This window comes from Lampris incognitus, chromosome 3 (genome assembly GCF_029633865.1).
Source record: "Lampris incognitus isolate fLamInc1 chromosome 3, fLamInc1.hap2, whole genome shotgun sequence".
Classification (NCBI taxonomy): domain Eukaryota; kingdom Metazoa; phylum Chordata; class Actinopteri; order Lampriformes; family Lampridae; genus Lampris; species Lampris incognitus.
In genome coordinates this window covers 93,341,395-93,357,618 of record NC_079213.1, presented here as the reverse complement: position 1 = coordinate 93,357,618, position 16,224 = coordinate 93,341,395, and the positions used below count along the sequence as shown (strand labels likewise).

The window sequence follows — 16,224 nt, the reverse complement described above, 5'->3', positions numbered from 1 at the left end:
GATTAGTCAATAAATTAAGGGACTTTTGATTGGTAGTGTAAAATATTGAACCCAATTGGACTAAAACTCATAGTCTTTAAACTAGAAAGGGTAGATTAAATATCAAACTTGGAAAGTTTCACTGAAATTTGAGCATATATTAGAACACACGTTACCGGTTGAATTTGAGTCAGTGACTTTAACGCTCCACCGCAACGGAACAGAATATGAAACGCCGTCCCAGGAGCCACCTTGTGGCTGTTATAGGAAGTACAACAACAATATGGACACGTTACCTTACCTTTTTTTTTACAATCCTTGATCTGCAAACATTGACTTTGGCCTAGAAAGAAGAAAAGATTGTGTTGAGAGCCTTTAAAAATATTGACTCATGTATTTGCCTCAGGTCTCTATTTGTTATAACTTAATATATCACATGTGCCAGAAGACATGGAGGCCGGCGCAATTAGTACCTCTCTGTCTTATTTGGCTCCCGTGGATTTGACTGCTGCTGCTGCTGCTCCTGCTGTCTCTGTTCCTGTTCCATTCTACACACACACACACGCACACACACACACGTTAGAAGTATAGCCCTTGGGGTGAATTAAAATGCACTCATTGCAGACAGCTGGGCAGATGTCCATTTGGTGTAGGAGCCCAACACAGTCTAATAATGGCAGTGTATACACATGGAGTTATTGTGCTATGGTTAATTTTTCCTTGTGTGAGTAGCATGTATGAGGGGATAATGCTATGAAAGAAGATGCGAAATGACTGACGTATATTACCTCGCTTTCTGGGCTTTAATCCTCTCCTCATCAAATCTGAAAATGAATAACACCGTTATATATATCCTCATCCAAGAAACAGTATCCTGTTATGCATGGCTTGTTAAAGAAAAAGAATGCAGATCATGCTTTGAAATATTCAACGTCATCAAATTACTATTTCAAAATGTCTGCTATTCAAATTTGATCCACTATCATATTTGAATGAAAAACTCACATGACAATCCTCTATTTTGTTTGTCTTGCGGCAAGACTAATTTTTCTACCACAAATTGACGTTAATTCCTAGTTCCCGAGGATTAAATGTTTCCGGGAGAGTTGAGAGATTGCTGGAATCAGTCGGTTCTAAGTAGTTCTGATGCACCTGTAGTAGATACTTACTGCACCACACACTCAGGCACCTGTACGTGCTCCATGGGGACAATCTCTGCAAGCTCATCCAAACTGTGGACGTACTGGATCTTATTCATGAACTTCACACTGCAGAGACAAACAGGCCAATAACAACCAACAGTGTCAACGCATTTGAGGTCAGACGAATGCTGTTTCTACTGGTACATACATCTGAAAAACTGTATGACAAAATGCTCTATACCTGTCTTGGAAAAGAAGTAATAAACCTGAATTATTAGAGTCCTCTGGTCACAGTTATCTCATTTCTTACTACCTTGCTGCTCTCAGGATCCAGGTTATAAAAGTGTTTCTTTCGCATTTAGATAACTTTTTTTAAATTTAATTTTGTGCTGTCACATGTTTTGCAATGGAAATGGTGTTTTCTTTTAAACGAAAGTGTTTATTCCCTGTGGTTAAGTCCCGATAACCACTTTTTGTATCCGAATGTCCAAAGGATGAAAAGGAAGTGTTTTTGAGATTTGAGCCATGCTAACCCTTAACTAAAATTGTATACTTTAAGTATATTTTTGAAGCATACCTAAGAATAAAATGTTTACTAAGCTTGGGGGAACTAAATATCTACTTATAAGTACATAAAGTACACAAATATTTATTTATTAAGTCATTTTAAAGTACAACTATCAGCCTTTGCTATTGTTACTACCTTTTGCAAAAGTATAAAGTATTCAAAAAGTTACAAATTACAAGTAATATTTAAGTACTCTATTCTCAGGTTAACCTTTTCCAAGTGCGACAAAAGTAAAATAAAAGTACACTATTTATGTTTAGTTTAAAGGAGGTACATTGAAAGTGCACTGAATTAAACTTGTTTTTCTAAGGTAAGGTTTGCACTTGGCGGTATGGCGGGCAGGTGGGCTGGCGTGACTTGTGGGAGGTGGGGGCACCTGCTGAACATGCTTGCCCTGGGGCTCTATGGTTTGTTAATCCGGCCCTGTTTTGTGTGTGTGTGTGTGTGTGTGTGTGTGTGTGTGTGTGTGAGACCTGATAAAGGGTCTGGAAATGGCCAGTACGGTGCGTATAAACCAAGTAGGATGGGCGATGATCAGGGACTTCAGGTTCTTCCTCAACCTGCAATCACGACATGCACAAAGAGGACATTCAATCAACACAGGGTTTGGGTGGTGCCAGAAAAGTGCAAGTCATTAAAGTGATAATGTTAATATATGGTCATAAGCACATGTTTAAGTGTCCTTAGTGAAAGACATTGAAAAATGTGGTATTGCTTTTTTTTGATCCACATACCATGGTTCAAACGGAGCCTTTCCTTTAATAGAGAAAACAGCAGCAAATGTAATCAGTGACTCATCTTCGCTCTCCTATCCACTGACAGCTGCTGACAAAGTCCATTTCCCCTCACTTTTCATTTATCAGGAACTCAATTAATATTACTGTCATGCACGTATTTAATGCAGGCTGTATCAACCATCACATTAACCACACTGGCTGGTATTCAGAAGGTATAAGTAGCTAGGATGTTATAATTCATTGTTGCACTTATAAGGAAACAGATTTAGTGGTCTGTTCAAGTGTTTTAAGACAAACACTGTTGAAGTATTTTAGTTTTGTCTTGATATACGTATATATATAGTATATATATATATATATATAAAATCTAGTGAGTCAAGTAAATTCTTTATGAGACAGTACAAGCCTGTTTCATGCTACTGCTTATGGCATGAAACAAGCTTGTACTGTCTCATAAAGAATTTACCTGACTCACTGGATTATTTTGCTCCTTATCTGTATTGGACAGCAGCCGGGGAGACACCCTAGACAGGCCGCCAGCCCATCACACAGGGCCCCCACACACACACACACATTCATACCTAGGGACAATTTAGTAATGTCAATTCACCTGACCTATACATGTCTTTGGACTGTGGGAGGAAACCGGAGCACCTGGAGGAAACCCACGCAGACATGAGGAGAACATGTGTGACCATTGAACTTGACCCAAATCACTGCTGTACAGTTGGGTCCATATACATGGGTTCACCCCCACCTTCTGTCAATCATCTGGTAGCACTTCTTGAGCCAGCTGATCCCAGGCATCTTACTGCGAGGTGTGGCTCCGTTCATGTAGATGATCAGATAGTCCTCGGCCACTAGCATCTCCAGGCTGCTCACCACATACCTGCAGGAGATGGAAAGTCAAGACTTTGTCATTTTGACCTCAAAGTTTGCAGTTCCATATCTGCGCACCTGCATACATAAAGTCATCGAAAAGACAGCTGCAAAAGAATTGAGAGGATGGAAAAAGCATATTAAAGGTCACCTTATCTTGAAAAACCCTGTTGGTTATTTATCCGTTGATGACAAGTGTTGGATAATCTATGACCAAACCTGGGACTAGCCCACCGTCCATCAGACAGAAGGTAAGGAGCCAGCTCTCAGCATACTCACAGGAAGAGGTTCTCCATGATGTAGTGGTAGTCTGGGCAGCTGCTGTCAGGCAGGTAACAAGCGGAGAAAACGATGATGGCATTTAGGCCCTCGCCATAGTATCCTGCCATGAGAGAGACATGTTGATGTTAGAGATGGATAAAAAGCTCATGTCTCAGGTCAAGTGAAGCTAATCTGTTTGTAACACACTGCTTGATAACCTAGAGGCATGTTCCTTTTTCACCGTTGTTGGTCTTCTGAGCTCTCTACTTATCCTAGTGATTTTAAAAATGACGATAGCACGGTAAAATCATGATAACAATACCGGGGAAATGTCCGATTAGAATCCTAATAATGCACCTGCATTATAGATTTAAAGTAGGTTCTTTCTTTGCGTAGCATTTACAATCAATAAATATGTACTACGCCTAGGAGGGTTCCTGTCTCTTTTGATTTATCTGTTTCTGAGTGGACTGACACCTACCTCCATGCGTGATGACCCGGAGGTAGGGTCGGATGACCTGCATGTCGATACGGTGCTCCTGTTCACCAATGATCACTGTCCTCCAGAGACGTCCATTACCACCCGTCCCATCCTCCTCCACCTCTCCTGAGCCATTGCTGGGCCCCGCTTTGGCTGAGGCTACCGGCGTGTCGTCTGGACAGACACACAGTTTGTTGTAGTTTTAATTCTGTGTGAAAATACACTTTTTGCACATTGCACTTTGTTGCTTTCTGAGAATATAGAAATTGCCAAAGCATCCGAGCTAAGGTGTAAGTATGTGTGTTAGTGTGTGTGTGCTCCTCTGCGCGTGTGTTGGTTTGTGAGCCAGAGGAATTCATGCTTGGGATACCAGCTTTCCAAACTGTGATAAGAGATGGATTATTTCAAAGGGTTACAGGTTAGGGCTAAGATCTGCATAAGGGGTGATGGCTAGGGTGTGAGGAGCCCAGGGGAGATCGTCTCCTTGTGGAAAGACAGGAGCTCCCCCGAAAACGTGATTCGAGAAATTTTTGGGGTCTCTAAAATATTAATTACCAAACTTTTTGCAACGAATTTGCTTTGTGTAATCTAAATTGTTTTCGGTAGCAATAAGTTAAGTTGCACAAGCAAAACTTGAGTTGAAAGCTGAAATCCACAACTTTTCTTTATTAATAAGTCTATCTCATTCATTTGAAATGTGACAATGATGTGGCGATTCTGTTGGACAATCAATATTACAGTAGAACAATGTTCCATCATAGTTAAACGAGGACACAAGCGACAAACAGACCTGACAAGCAGCCACTGTTGCTCATGTGCCAACAGCTCAGCAGAAAATGGTTCCCACCCATGTAAAAGTTGCATCCTTGAACCAAAGCTAATTCAGACAGTCTAATGGATTACAAATGTCATCAAAATATATCATATAACTGTTCTGCAGTAATATCGATTGTGTGTCCAACAAAAGTAAGGCCATATCGGCATCATGTTTCAAACCTTTTTCCGGCTGGAGTTGTTTCCAACACGCATGTGTTTGCCACTGCATCAATGTTTGATCTACCTGGCCAGAAAATGTCATTAGCATTACATGGAGACCGAAGAGTGTCTTCAACCAACATTGGTGGGGGCATGTAAGCGGTCCGCAGGGGCTCCCCTGGAAGCTGAGGCTTTTTGCATTCACGAGAGACTTCTGACCGCAATTTCATATTCTAATATCTTATAATCTTTCTTATAATCACGTTGTTACAAGCCTAGGCCTCACCCGCGACCCTGCCTCCCCTCCTCTGCCTGAACAGATTCAAATACCTGAACAAATACCTGGCAGGATTGCTTCTGTCACCTGATAAAATAACACATTAATGCATGCATGCCATATGACGAGTGAGACAACATGTGCCTATTCAAAGCTCTCATTTCAAACACACATTGATGAACCATTGTTATACAGTACATCATCAGCCCAACATTTGTCACAATACTGAATCTCACTACTAACCTATCAGCCAGTCATTATTTGACCTCACCTGTGACCCTGCATCTCCACCTGCCTCTCCTCCTGTCTGAGCTACTACACGGTCAACGGTCAGGTTGCTTCTGTCACCTGACAAAATAACACATTGTTGCATGCCATATAAACAGTGAGGAAAACCATTGATAGCTGAGTTGAGTATCATTATTACCATTCTTTTTGACGCCACACGTTAGCAACTGAGAAAATATTCTGTGACTCACACTGACTTGTTGTAAAGTAGCTCCTAATGTCTACCTTTTTTTTTGCCTGCCATCCTGAGCTAAGCATATCACCAAATTAGCCGAACTGCCAAACACACACACACACACACACACACACACAAACACACACACACACACACGTTAATGCAACCTCTAAAAGTCTGATATCAAAATACGTCTAGCTACCCAGGTATAACGAACGCCGAATCTGTGACCGCTTATTGTTAAAGATGCACATGTTAGCCTACTAAATAAACAAACGTATGGCGGAACATATGAACTGTTAGTAAGGACGGCGTCTTTCTCACTTATCTAGTAGTTGACGGAGCTTGGCGCGTCTTACAACTAGATGTTAGCTACAGCCTATCACACGTTAGCAAGAAACGGCAAAGCCAATCAAGTTAGCGATATTGGGTTAGAGGGCGGGGCTTGTAGGAGAGCGCAAGAGCTGTTAAACGTTTGTGTACCAAATACATTGACTAGACGCCGACGGACAACAGCGGTTATATTTGAATTTATTTAATCAAAATTATTGCCAGGGACTATTCAGTAGTTACTAAATATTGGCAGGGACCAAATTCGACGCCCTTGTGTCCAACCATGGCAATGACGCCGGTTAGTATTATGTATCCTGTCTCTGTGGTCTGGTTGGATGAAATGATCTATTTATGATTTATTAATAAAGAAAATAAGAGAAACGTTGTGGATATCAGCTTTAATGGGGTTGATCCATCATCCATTCACTATAAAGATCAGCTGTGCTATTCCTACAATCACCAACAAAATGTGGTGGTGCATTAGCAAACTATTCATATGCAAATAATTTATTTATTCTTGTAAATCTAATCTTGTTGTTTCGTTTAGTGTGTGTGTTATAGGCGGTTTTAATGCTGCACGGTCTTTGCATTTGACATAACAGGGAAATTGTTACACTCAACTGCATTCGGCCATGTTGAATCATAGGTGATGCTCATTTAGATATTTGTCTCTAAGGCACAGATCTGCACATATACAACAAGTACACACAAGCTTGCGTCATGGATGTTTTATTACCACTTACTCATTGTAAGTTCTCTCTGAGACAAACACCCCAATGCAAAAAGAGATAGTATAGTATAGTTCACACATGGCTCATGACATCTGGGCACACATAGACACTTAGCATTTGTGTCTATGCCGTAAGTTCTCCCACACATGAGAAGGGTAGTTGTGTGGCTACTCGCATCCAGTTTAAGACTCTGGTGCTAGCCTACAGGGCAGTGAAAGGAACAGCCCCTTCCTATCTCCAGGCCATGGTCAAGCCCTACACCCCCGCCCGACAACTTCGCTCTGCTGCCTCGGGACGCCTGGTTGCCCCGTCACTCAGAGGCCCTTGCTGCCGATCGACCCGGTCCCAGCTCTTTTTTGTCCTGGCCCCACAGTGGTGGAATGACCTCCCCACTGATGTCAGGACAGCGGAGTCGCTGCCCATCTTTCAGCGCAGGTTGAAAACTCACCTCTTCAAGAACTGCTACCCTGTCACTTGCTTTTAGCACTTATTGTATTCACTCATAAATAAAAAACATCTTTCTTGCGCTTTTACTTTAGCACTGGTTTTGCTCTTAGATGCTTGTTTAGAGAGAAGATGCACTTATGACCTCTGATGACTTGCAGTTCTCCTGATTTCCTTCGTTAAATGCACTTATTGTAAGTCACTTTGGATAAAAGCGTCAGCTAAATGACTGTAATGTAATGTAATGTAATATGTCCATGTGTTTCTGACTCCTTACCCTCCCACTCCAGGTCATTGCCATTGGTGACGAACTCCAGTGAGTCGGTCTCATCTGGCGTATCGATGTCATCCACATTAATGTCCAGGTCGTCTGGTGTATCCAAGAAGTCGTCTGACAGTAAAGAGCCCTCGCTTTGGTCCAACGAAAGGTTCATCTCTGGGGCAATCAGCGTACGCCGCTTATTGTGGGCAGATGAACCACCTCCATCCTCCTTCAGGGTGTCAGGGGTTACTAGGGCAGGACAAGAGAGGCAGATGGAGGACATCACACCGCATGGCTTTTATTGGTATTTTACAGAACAGCAGAAGGGATAGATGTCACACAACTAATAACCGATAGCTACTTTTACTATGTAGTCACTGTACTGTCATATAACCTACTGTCATACACTGTATATTCTGCACTTTTTGTCCATGTTGTCTATGCATTCTGCACATGCAGATTTACACTTTTTCCATCATATATTGCATATTTTGTCACTTTGCTCTTATTATACTGCACATTTTGCACATGTTGCCCATACATTTTGCACTTATATTACATACTTTTTGTTCATATTATCTTGTGTATATGGTACTTTCTTCTGGGAGAACATTTTATTCTTCACTATACCACCTTTATTTTTTCCATTTCTGTAAATGCTGACTCTCTCATGGCTGCTTTGACAACTTTAATATCCCCTTGGGGAGGAATAAAAGTTTAAAGTATCTCATCTCATCTCAATCTCATCTTCATCTCACCTTTATCGCATCTCACCTTTATTGCATCTCATCTCATCTCATCTCATCTCATCTCATCTCATCTCATCTCATCTCCAGGAATAAGCAAAAAGAGTTGTAATGCATCAGTAAATATAATAGTCCAGTTCTCTGGTTGTACGTACAGGCTCTGTCGTCGGTGAGACCACAGGAGGATTCCATGTCTCCGTACTCTGGTAGTGGTCTGCAGGGAGAATAATGCTGGTTAACTTGAGTGTAAAGCCCACTGTTTGTGAGCAATCTTTGTGATAACGTGTCAGAAACTGTGTCCACTAGAGTAACTCTTCATGGCCCATTTGCCACTTCAAACCTAGTCAATCACTAGATGATGGGGAGGTCTTCAGGTTCAGCATTACAATGGTAAGACTGTACTCTACACCAGCTTGAGGGGTCCCCAACATTACACTCATAATTAGTAGATTGACTCGGCCTGAGACTGCTCTTTTTCCAAGGCAGTATTCTCCGGTCATACATTTGAACTATCTGGCCTCACGTTAAATTGCCTAATTGTCATTAGGCTGGTGTTCAATGGATCCATGCCCATGCCCCCCCCCCCCCCATCAGTAGGGGCATGGGTGCTGTCACTGATCTGGCTCATCACAAACAGGAGCAAGCAGAGGAGAGCAAAGATGGTGATTAACTTCTCTCTCAGGAGTAATGAGGATTATAGGGCTGAAAGGCAAAGAAGCAGAGAGGGAAAGGAGGAGAGAGTAGAGACAGAGGAGGAAAGGGGATCATGTAGAATTGGGGAGAGAGTGAAGGAGAGCGAGTGCGGGGATAGAGACAAGTAGTCTTCACTCTTGCTGTGTGTTACAGCACAGAGGCAGGCAGCAAGGCTGCTTTGCTTCCCCTTGCACTGTTATGTACCACTGACAGAAGTACAAGAAAGGATATTAACATTAAAATTAACTAGGCTGTACTGTGTGCATGTGTGTATGTGTGCGTATGTGCAAACGCATGCATGTGTGTTGGTTCTTTGAGTGTGTGTGCATGCGTGCGTGCAGGCATTCACATTTTGGCTGAAGTGCTTTTACATGTGTAAGTTTGGTTTTCCTGTGTATCAGAAACATCCAGAAGCACTATGACACTAACAGAAAACAGGGATGTGATTGTAAATAGTAACATCTGCAAAAAAGACAGACAGACCAACAGACCGACTGCCATGGTGCAGTGTTATTCAGCAATGAGCCTCTTTATACATATCTCCATACACTGCAACCCATTTATCCCCCTCCTCTCTCTCTCTCTTGCTCTCTCTCTGAATCTGCAGACGTACATTGTGAGATCAGTCAGCCCCTCCTGAGTCACCAATGACACTGGCAACAGCCTGTGGCAACGATACCAGCATGCATCCTGCAGCATCGATGAACAATTTAGCCCTATTCCCCCAAGACCCATACAGTAATTACCATTGCGAGGTTTCTTTTGTTGGGAATGAAGCCACTTTCCCTGTCCAATACAGCCACAGTCATACAATAAAAAAGGGATTTCTGTGATCATTTCTTTTATCTGTCATCTAAATGGCTACGTCATCTCCTCCAGTGGCAGCGACCGACATCGCCAATATCTAAATCTCATCAGAGGATGGCTGGTGGTGCTTACCTTATGGAAAGAGGAGAGGGCTGGCTCTGTCAGAGAGGATTCAGCTGAGCGAATGCACTTCACACGTTTCTTATAACCAGTGCCCTTGTTCATTACCATTTCCTCTCAGTCAGGAATAAGGCAGAACATCACTCAGAAGCTAATAGTCCCTATGATGCTGGCTTCTCCTCCTCCTCCACCTCCCCTAAGCCTGAGCTGCCTCCATTTTCCTGGCGATTCTGTGTTGTTGACTGTTGGCTGCTGTTGCGTCACATGACGTGGCTGGAGACCATTTATGGAGAGAGCTGCACCTGCTCCTTGGCTTCCTGCCTCCCCATCCGAGGGAGGGAGGGAGGGGTCTCACTGCTACTCCTCTCTTGTTTTATTTGAGCCTGGCGGTCTTTTTATGTCTCACCCATAAATCATCTTCCACTCTTTCTGCATCTTTTCCAGAATAGCCCTCAATTCTTGTTAAGAATTACTTCTCTGTCTCTCCCCCTCCTTCTCTCTCTCTCTCTCTCTCTCTCTCTCTCTCTCTCTCTCTCTCTCTCTCTCTCTCTCTCTCTCTCTCTCTCTCTCTCTCTATTGCTCTCTTTATTGCTCTCTCTTTCTCTCTATCGCTCTCATATTGGAAAACCTTAGACCCGCTGCCTCATTTGCTTGCTTATTGTGCTGAATGAGGATTGAATTGTTTCATCTTGATGAATGATGAGGGGCCACCAGATAATATGTCCATATTGAGAAGATTACCATGCCACCATGTTCAACAGTCATTTTCATTTACCCTTGCTGTATATTGTTCTGCAACCTGTCATTGCCACATAACAATTAAGCTTACCGCCACATGCTCCATTTAATAAGTAACCAATGCAATAAATATATAAATAAATAACATTGCAATAGCACGTTATCAATTTAGATACACTAGTAAAAGCCCAACTTTACCTGTCTAGGCTTTCATACTGAGAAAAGATCTGCTCATTTTGCTGAAGTGAGTAATGAGTATTATAATGGGGTTTGCAAAAGGGACTCTGGGAAAGCAGCGGTAGAAACAGGCAGTGACTGTACCGCTTCAGCATCAACTCTCTCACATGGAAAGAGAGGCATGGACTGGCACGGCAAGGAAAAATAACCATGTTGGAAGACACTTTATTGTAACTGTACATATACATACATACAATGAAATTCATTCCCTGCATTTAGCCCATCCTCTATACACACACTAGGAGCGGTGGGCAGCTGTGGTGCAGCGCCCGGGGACCAACTCCAGTTCTTTTTGTCCATTGCCTTGTCCAGGGGCACAGACAGGAGTATTAACCCTAACATGCATGTCTTTTTGATGGTGGGAGGAAACCGGAGCACCCGGAGGAAACCCACACAGACACAGGGAGAAAAATGCAAACTCCACACAGAGAGGACCTGGGTCGGCCTGGGGTTCGAATCCAGGACTTTCTTGCTGTGAGACAACAGTGCTAACCACTGGGCCACTGTGCCCAGATTATGTATTCATAACCATGCATTTGTTATTAATTAATTAATTCGTTCGTTCATTCATTCATTCATTCATTCATTCATTCACCCATTCATTCACTCACTCAGGTTAGCGCGATACACAGACTATTTATCTAGTGTAATCGATATTACACTTATTTGTACACTTATACATGCATTATATGTTGATTGTGCTGCAAATGTGTCCATTTGTATTTGTATTTTGACTATTTATATATATATATATATATATTATTTTTTTTTACAAATTTTGAACCACTGGGGAGTTGCACTTAATTTGCATTTGTATTTTGACTGTTTGGGTGTGTGTGTGTGTGTGTGTGTGTGTGTGTGTATATATATATATATATATATATATATATATATATATATATATATACACATATATATTGCGTTTTTTCCCGAAATTTCCCGAAACCGTCAATGGTGTTGAGTGCTCAACTAATGAGGAGCAGAATATCAACACAGATACAGGAAAAAAAGATTTTAATGCATAGTAATACAGGCCTGTTTCGTGCGCACTCATTAGCAGCTGATGAGTGCGAGACGCACGAAACAGGCTTGTACTACTATGCATTAAAATCTTTTTTCCAGTATCCGTGTTGATATATATATATATATATATATATATATATATATATATATATATATATATTATTTTGTACCACTGGGGAGTTGTAATTAATTTCATTGTACAGCTGTGCAATGACAAATAAAGGCATTCATTCATTCATTCATTCATATTCATAAGCACTTTGGATGTCTAGATAAAGCACATAGATGTAATCCATTATTATTATTATTATTATTGCTAATAACTACTAGGATAACTGTAGCTGTGTTGCTGCATTACAACATAATGTTGAATTAGCATATAATAAAGTTGAAGCCAAAAATGAAAATAAAATACTGGTTCTTTAAGATCTACTCAGCAAAACCTAGAAATCGTGTTGTGGAAGCAATGCATAAATCAAATGTATAATTAATGAAAAAGAATAAAAAAACACTCTTAGAACAAAATCTTTTTTATGCCCACTTGCACTGAATACACACACACAGCCAGAAGAGATTCCACAAGCACACATACCTCTTGCTCCCACAAAATAGTTAAAGAAAAGCGTTATGAAGATGAGGAACACATCAACAGACTATGTTGATATATGACCGTGCTATTTGATCTGCAGACAGGAACAAGGACAGAGATGGATGGATGATGAACAGATGAACACCATCAGAAAGACATGCATGTTAGGGTTATTACTACCGTCTGTGCCCCCTGACCGAGGCATGGCAAGACAAACTGGAGTTGGTCCCCGGGCGCTGCACAGCGGCTGCCCGCTGCTCCTAGCTACACAGCTAGGATGAGTTGAATGCAGAGGAAGAATTTCACCTTGGATAAAGTAGTGGGGGGGAAAAACCCCAAACAAACAAAGATGATGAACAGACGCAAATAAGAAAATCCCACCTGGGAAAGTCTTCGTCCTGCCACTCATCTTTCACTTCCATGTTGTCCATTCGTAGAGTCGCCTCTCTGGTGCCCATCCCAGGGAGGGAAGCGCAGGGGCCTGGAGGGGCACAACGAAAAGCTGTATTTATCAATGATGTCCATTTACATTGTCCAACCAGTCCAAGTATGCGCTAAACAGACAGTCAGTTGCACGGCTCCTCCATAATGACACGAAAGAGGCGGGAACATGCGAATAAACCTATATGGGAAATTCAATGTTATGCAAGCTTTTTTCTCTCTCTCAATTAACTCACCTTCATGCATCACAGTTTGGGGTCTGAGTGTAGGTCACATGGCTCTTATCCCCCTCCCCATAGTGCCCCATGTGAGAGTCATGTGATGGACCCCAGGCAGGTCCCTTTCCCCTGGCCTCAGCCTCCCTCAGAGTCAACCACTCTTGCTTTGCTGGGTGGAATTAAACAGGCCGGCGAGGGAGGAGATTTCAAACCTAATCCCCCTTTTGCTTTCATCCTGCTGCGTTAAATTGGCCACCGACTCTTTGATCAGTAATCAGACTTATTCTCTATGTCACCATTACTGTTCACACCGCTACTGCCTGGTTTGATGCCCGGAGTGATCAATTCAGTGATTACAGGTGGCAGGGGGGATATGTCATAATACAGTTTCATATTAGCAGTGTAGTGAGAGACATCATATTTTTTGTGCCCGGTGGCTAAACTACACTGTAAAAAAAACACAATATGAGAATTCCTTATTCTTTGTTCCAATTTTAGGAAGGAAGTAATTTTTACAAGATGACAGAACAGCTGGCTGTAATTCACTGACAGCGTCCCTGGGATGTGCAGAAAATGGCAGCACAAGGCAACACTCCCCATCCTTGCACTGAATCCATCAGAACCCAGCCTGGAGAAACAGACGTATGCCCGTAACACAGCAGCACAGGTACGTTTTGCCCGGTGCCCCTGTGGTTCACCGTATGTGAATAGCACCGAGATTATTTAAGAGGAGCTGAATTCCCTTTGTAGCTTTCCACTCATGTGTAAGAATCAGCAAAGCTCGACCGGGTTTCATTCAGCGGCAGAGGATTCCCAGGTCTGGGCTGCAGGTTATATTTAGATAGAAACCGACGTTCTGCGGGAGGGTGTCCACGGTAAGTGCTTGTGTGTTATTGTGACTAAGGAGACAATCAGCATCTCTGGGGATTAATGGCTATAAACAGATAGTGACCAGAAATACAGCTATCAAAACATGGGAATCTAAACTGAAACAGTTCTGCAGACAGATCCCGTTTGATCAGAACCTCTCTGTGCAGTGAGATGAGGATGTTTTTGCACTGCATGGGACTGTGTATATTTCATGCATCTCTATGAAATATTTGCAAATTATAGGAGTGGTTTTGGGCAGGGATGCTGATATGCTGGAGTATAAACCAGGATAATACAAAAATCATGCATCAGAGTAACAAAATAACGTCAGCAGCAGGTCTTCCATTACACATAAGCCTGCAAATATGAACAGACCTTATTTGAGACAAGGCTAACCAGTCTAGCAAAATCTGACATTGCATGATTTATCCAAATGACCCACTGTTGCATCAACTTCACCCATTTACACACACACATATGTGTGTGAGAGAGTGTGTGGTACCCGGCAAACCAAGTGAGGATTGGAAAAAAAACAGCTTATGTTATAATTAACAATTTATCAATAAAGATGAATTTAGTATTTTTGACACAATGAAAATATGATACTTAAAGTTTAAAAAATGCTATATGGTATAATTCTGTTGGGAAGCAAATGATGGTTTCGAGTATCGATCTCATGTGGTTTGACTCACGAGCAGATTACCATCACGGTACAAAATGGCCCACAACCAGTCCTTGCCATCCTACCATACATAGAAGACATGACAGAGAAAGGATGCTGCAAGGTGCCCGACAGACTTGCGAGCTCAAGGCCAGTAGAATGTGTCTGCCATGTGTAATGGGCAGAATAGAAGTACAAGGGTGCCTAGTCAGTGACCATACTCACATGAGTAGTGAGGGGATCCCTTGAAAATCTCTCGTTTGCCTGTGCCTGTTTGTCCGCCCTCCTCGGTCACGGAAGCAAAGACTTGAGGGTTGAAAACTGTATTCCTCCACACCAGAAGCAATGCATGGGTCAAGTCAAATCTCCCACGCTCTCTCCCCGTCCCTCCGTGTGTGTCTCTCTCTCTTTCCCATGCACACACACAGACAGACTCATACAGTGTCTTCAATGTCAGCCGCTAGCCAGCAGCAGGTGTCTCAAGACAGGGAGCACCTCTGTGCTGCCTCCCCCTCCTCCTCTCCTTCGCCTCTCACCACCTTTGTTTGGGGAAGGAAAGAGTGAAAGATTGGCCGTGAAGGGCGAGCCGACAGGCTGCCTCTTGGATTAGACTTCCACCCTACCAAGACACAAAATTCCTTCAATTAGAATACATCTGCTCTGGCATCATGAGCTCTCTCACCCCCCACCCTCCGTATCCCTTCTCTCTCACACTTCTTGTGGCTTCAAATGCCCTTGGAATCTATATTTTTTCTCTCTCCTCATTCTTTCTTCTATGTATTTCTCCCGTGTTCAAATACTTCCATTCCATTAAATAAATAATTTCAAGCAGGTCATGTGATTTCACTCCTGGTGGTTGCAGATTTTTTATCCCTCAAGTGTCCTGTAGAAAAATCGAGAAAGTCCCCATGTGTCTTTACTCCAATAGATAATCCTGCTGTTGTCAATGGTCTTCTATGTGGCCACTGTTCCCTGGCAACAGCATCTCTCCCTTTCCATCCGTTGGTTCTCTCTCCCTCTTTTACCTCACCCGTCTTTTTCAGTCTTTACCCCCCCCATCTGACTTGCCTTTCTCTCTCTCTCTCTCTCTCTCTCTCTCTCTCTCTCTCTCTCTCTCTCTCTCTCTCTCTCTCTCTCTCTCTCTCTCTCTCTCTCTCTCTCTCTCTCTCTCACACACACACACACACACACCTATTAATTATTTACTCAGTCCCTCACTTCAGTTCCAACCCACCCAATCATATCACACTCATCCAGTTTTCGCCACACGTTATGCTCCACCCTATACCCCCCTTTGTTTCCTATCTCTTCTGTTCTCTGCCCAGCTGCAGAAAGGACTCCCCATCCAGCGTAGCTTCAGCTCCATGAGGCTAGTAGCTGGGGCTGGTGAACACTGTGCCCGCAACACCGCCAACAGCAGCAGTAGCAGCACGACACATTACACAGGCAACCGCCTTTAGTCTGCTAACATACATTTACTCAAGCATCATGTGCTCATTTAGATGCCCATGTGTTTTGCTGTGACGTTCACCTGTCTCAAAACATCAAT

At 42.6% G+C, this 16,224-nt stretch overlaps 1 protein-coding gene across 1 annotated transcript; it reads right to left on the bottom strand.

Annotated features, from left to right (window-relative positions):
* Positions 1 to 288: 288 nt before the first annotated feature.
* On the bottom strand, positions 289 to 12,943 carry atcaya (ATCAY kinesin light chain interacting caytaxin a). Its single transcript, XM_056277477.1, has 11 exons — positions 12,867 to 12,943; positions 8,434 to 8,492; positions 7,548 to 7,781; positions 4,048 to 4,221; positions 3,585 to 3,687; positions 3,184 to 3,315; positions 2,163 to 2,249; positions 1,149 to 1,247; positions 768 to 803; positions 453 to 527; positions 289 to 322 (listed from the first exon to the last, which is right to left on the bottom strand). Exons 1-11 carry the CDS (start codon positions 12,941 to 12,943, stop codon positions 289 to 291), a joined length of 1,110 nt encoding a protein of 369 aa, XP_056133452.1.
* Positions 12,944 to 16,224: the final 3,281 nt, after the last annotated feature.

What these genes read in the sequence shown, in the direction of transcription:
- atcaya (XM_056277477.1), bottom strand. Translation starts at nt 12,943, where the DNA reads ATGGGCACCAGAGAGGCGACTCTACGAATGGACAACATGGAAGTGAAA. An exon ending in ATTTCCAGACCCTTTATCAG is followed by an intron (nt 1,248 to 2,162) that starts GTCTCACACACA and finishes TTGTCTCTGCAG; the next exon opens with TGTGAAGTTCATGAATAAGA. An exon ending in GAGCCAAATAAGACAGAGAG is followed by an intron (nt 323 to 452) that starts GTACTAATTGCG and finishes TCTTCTTTCTAG; the next exon opens with GCCAAAGTCAATGTTTGCAG.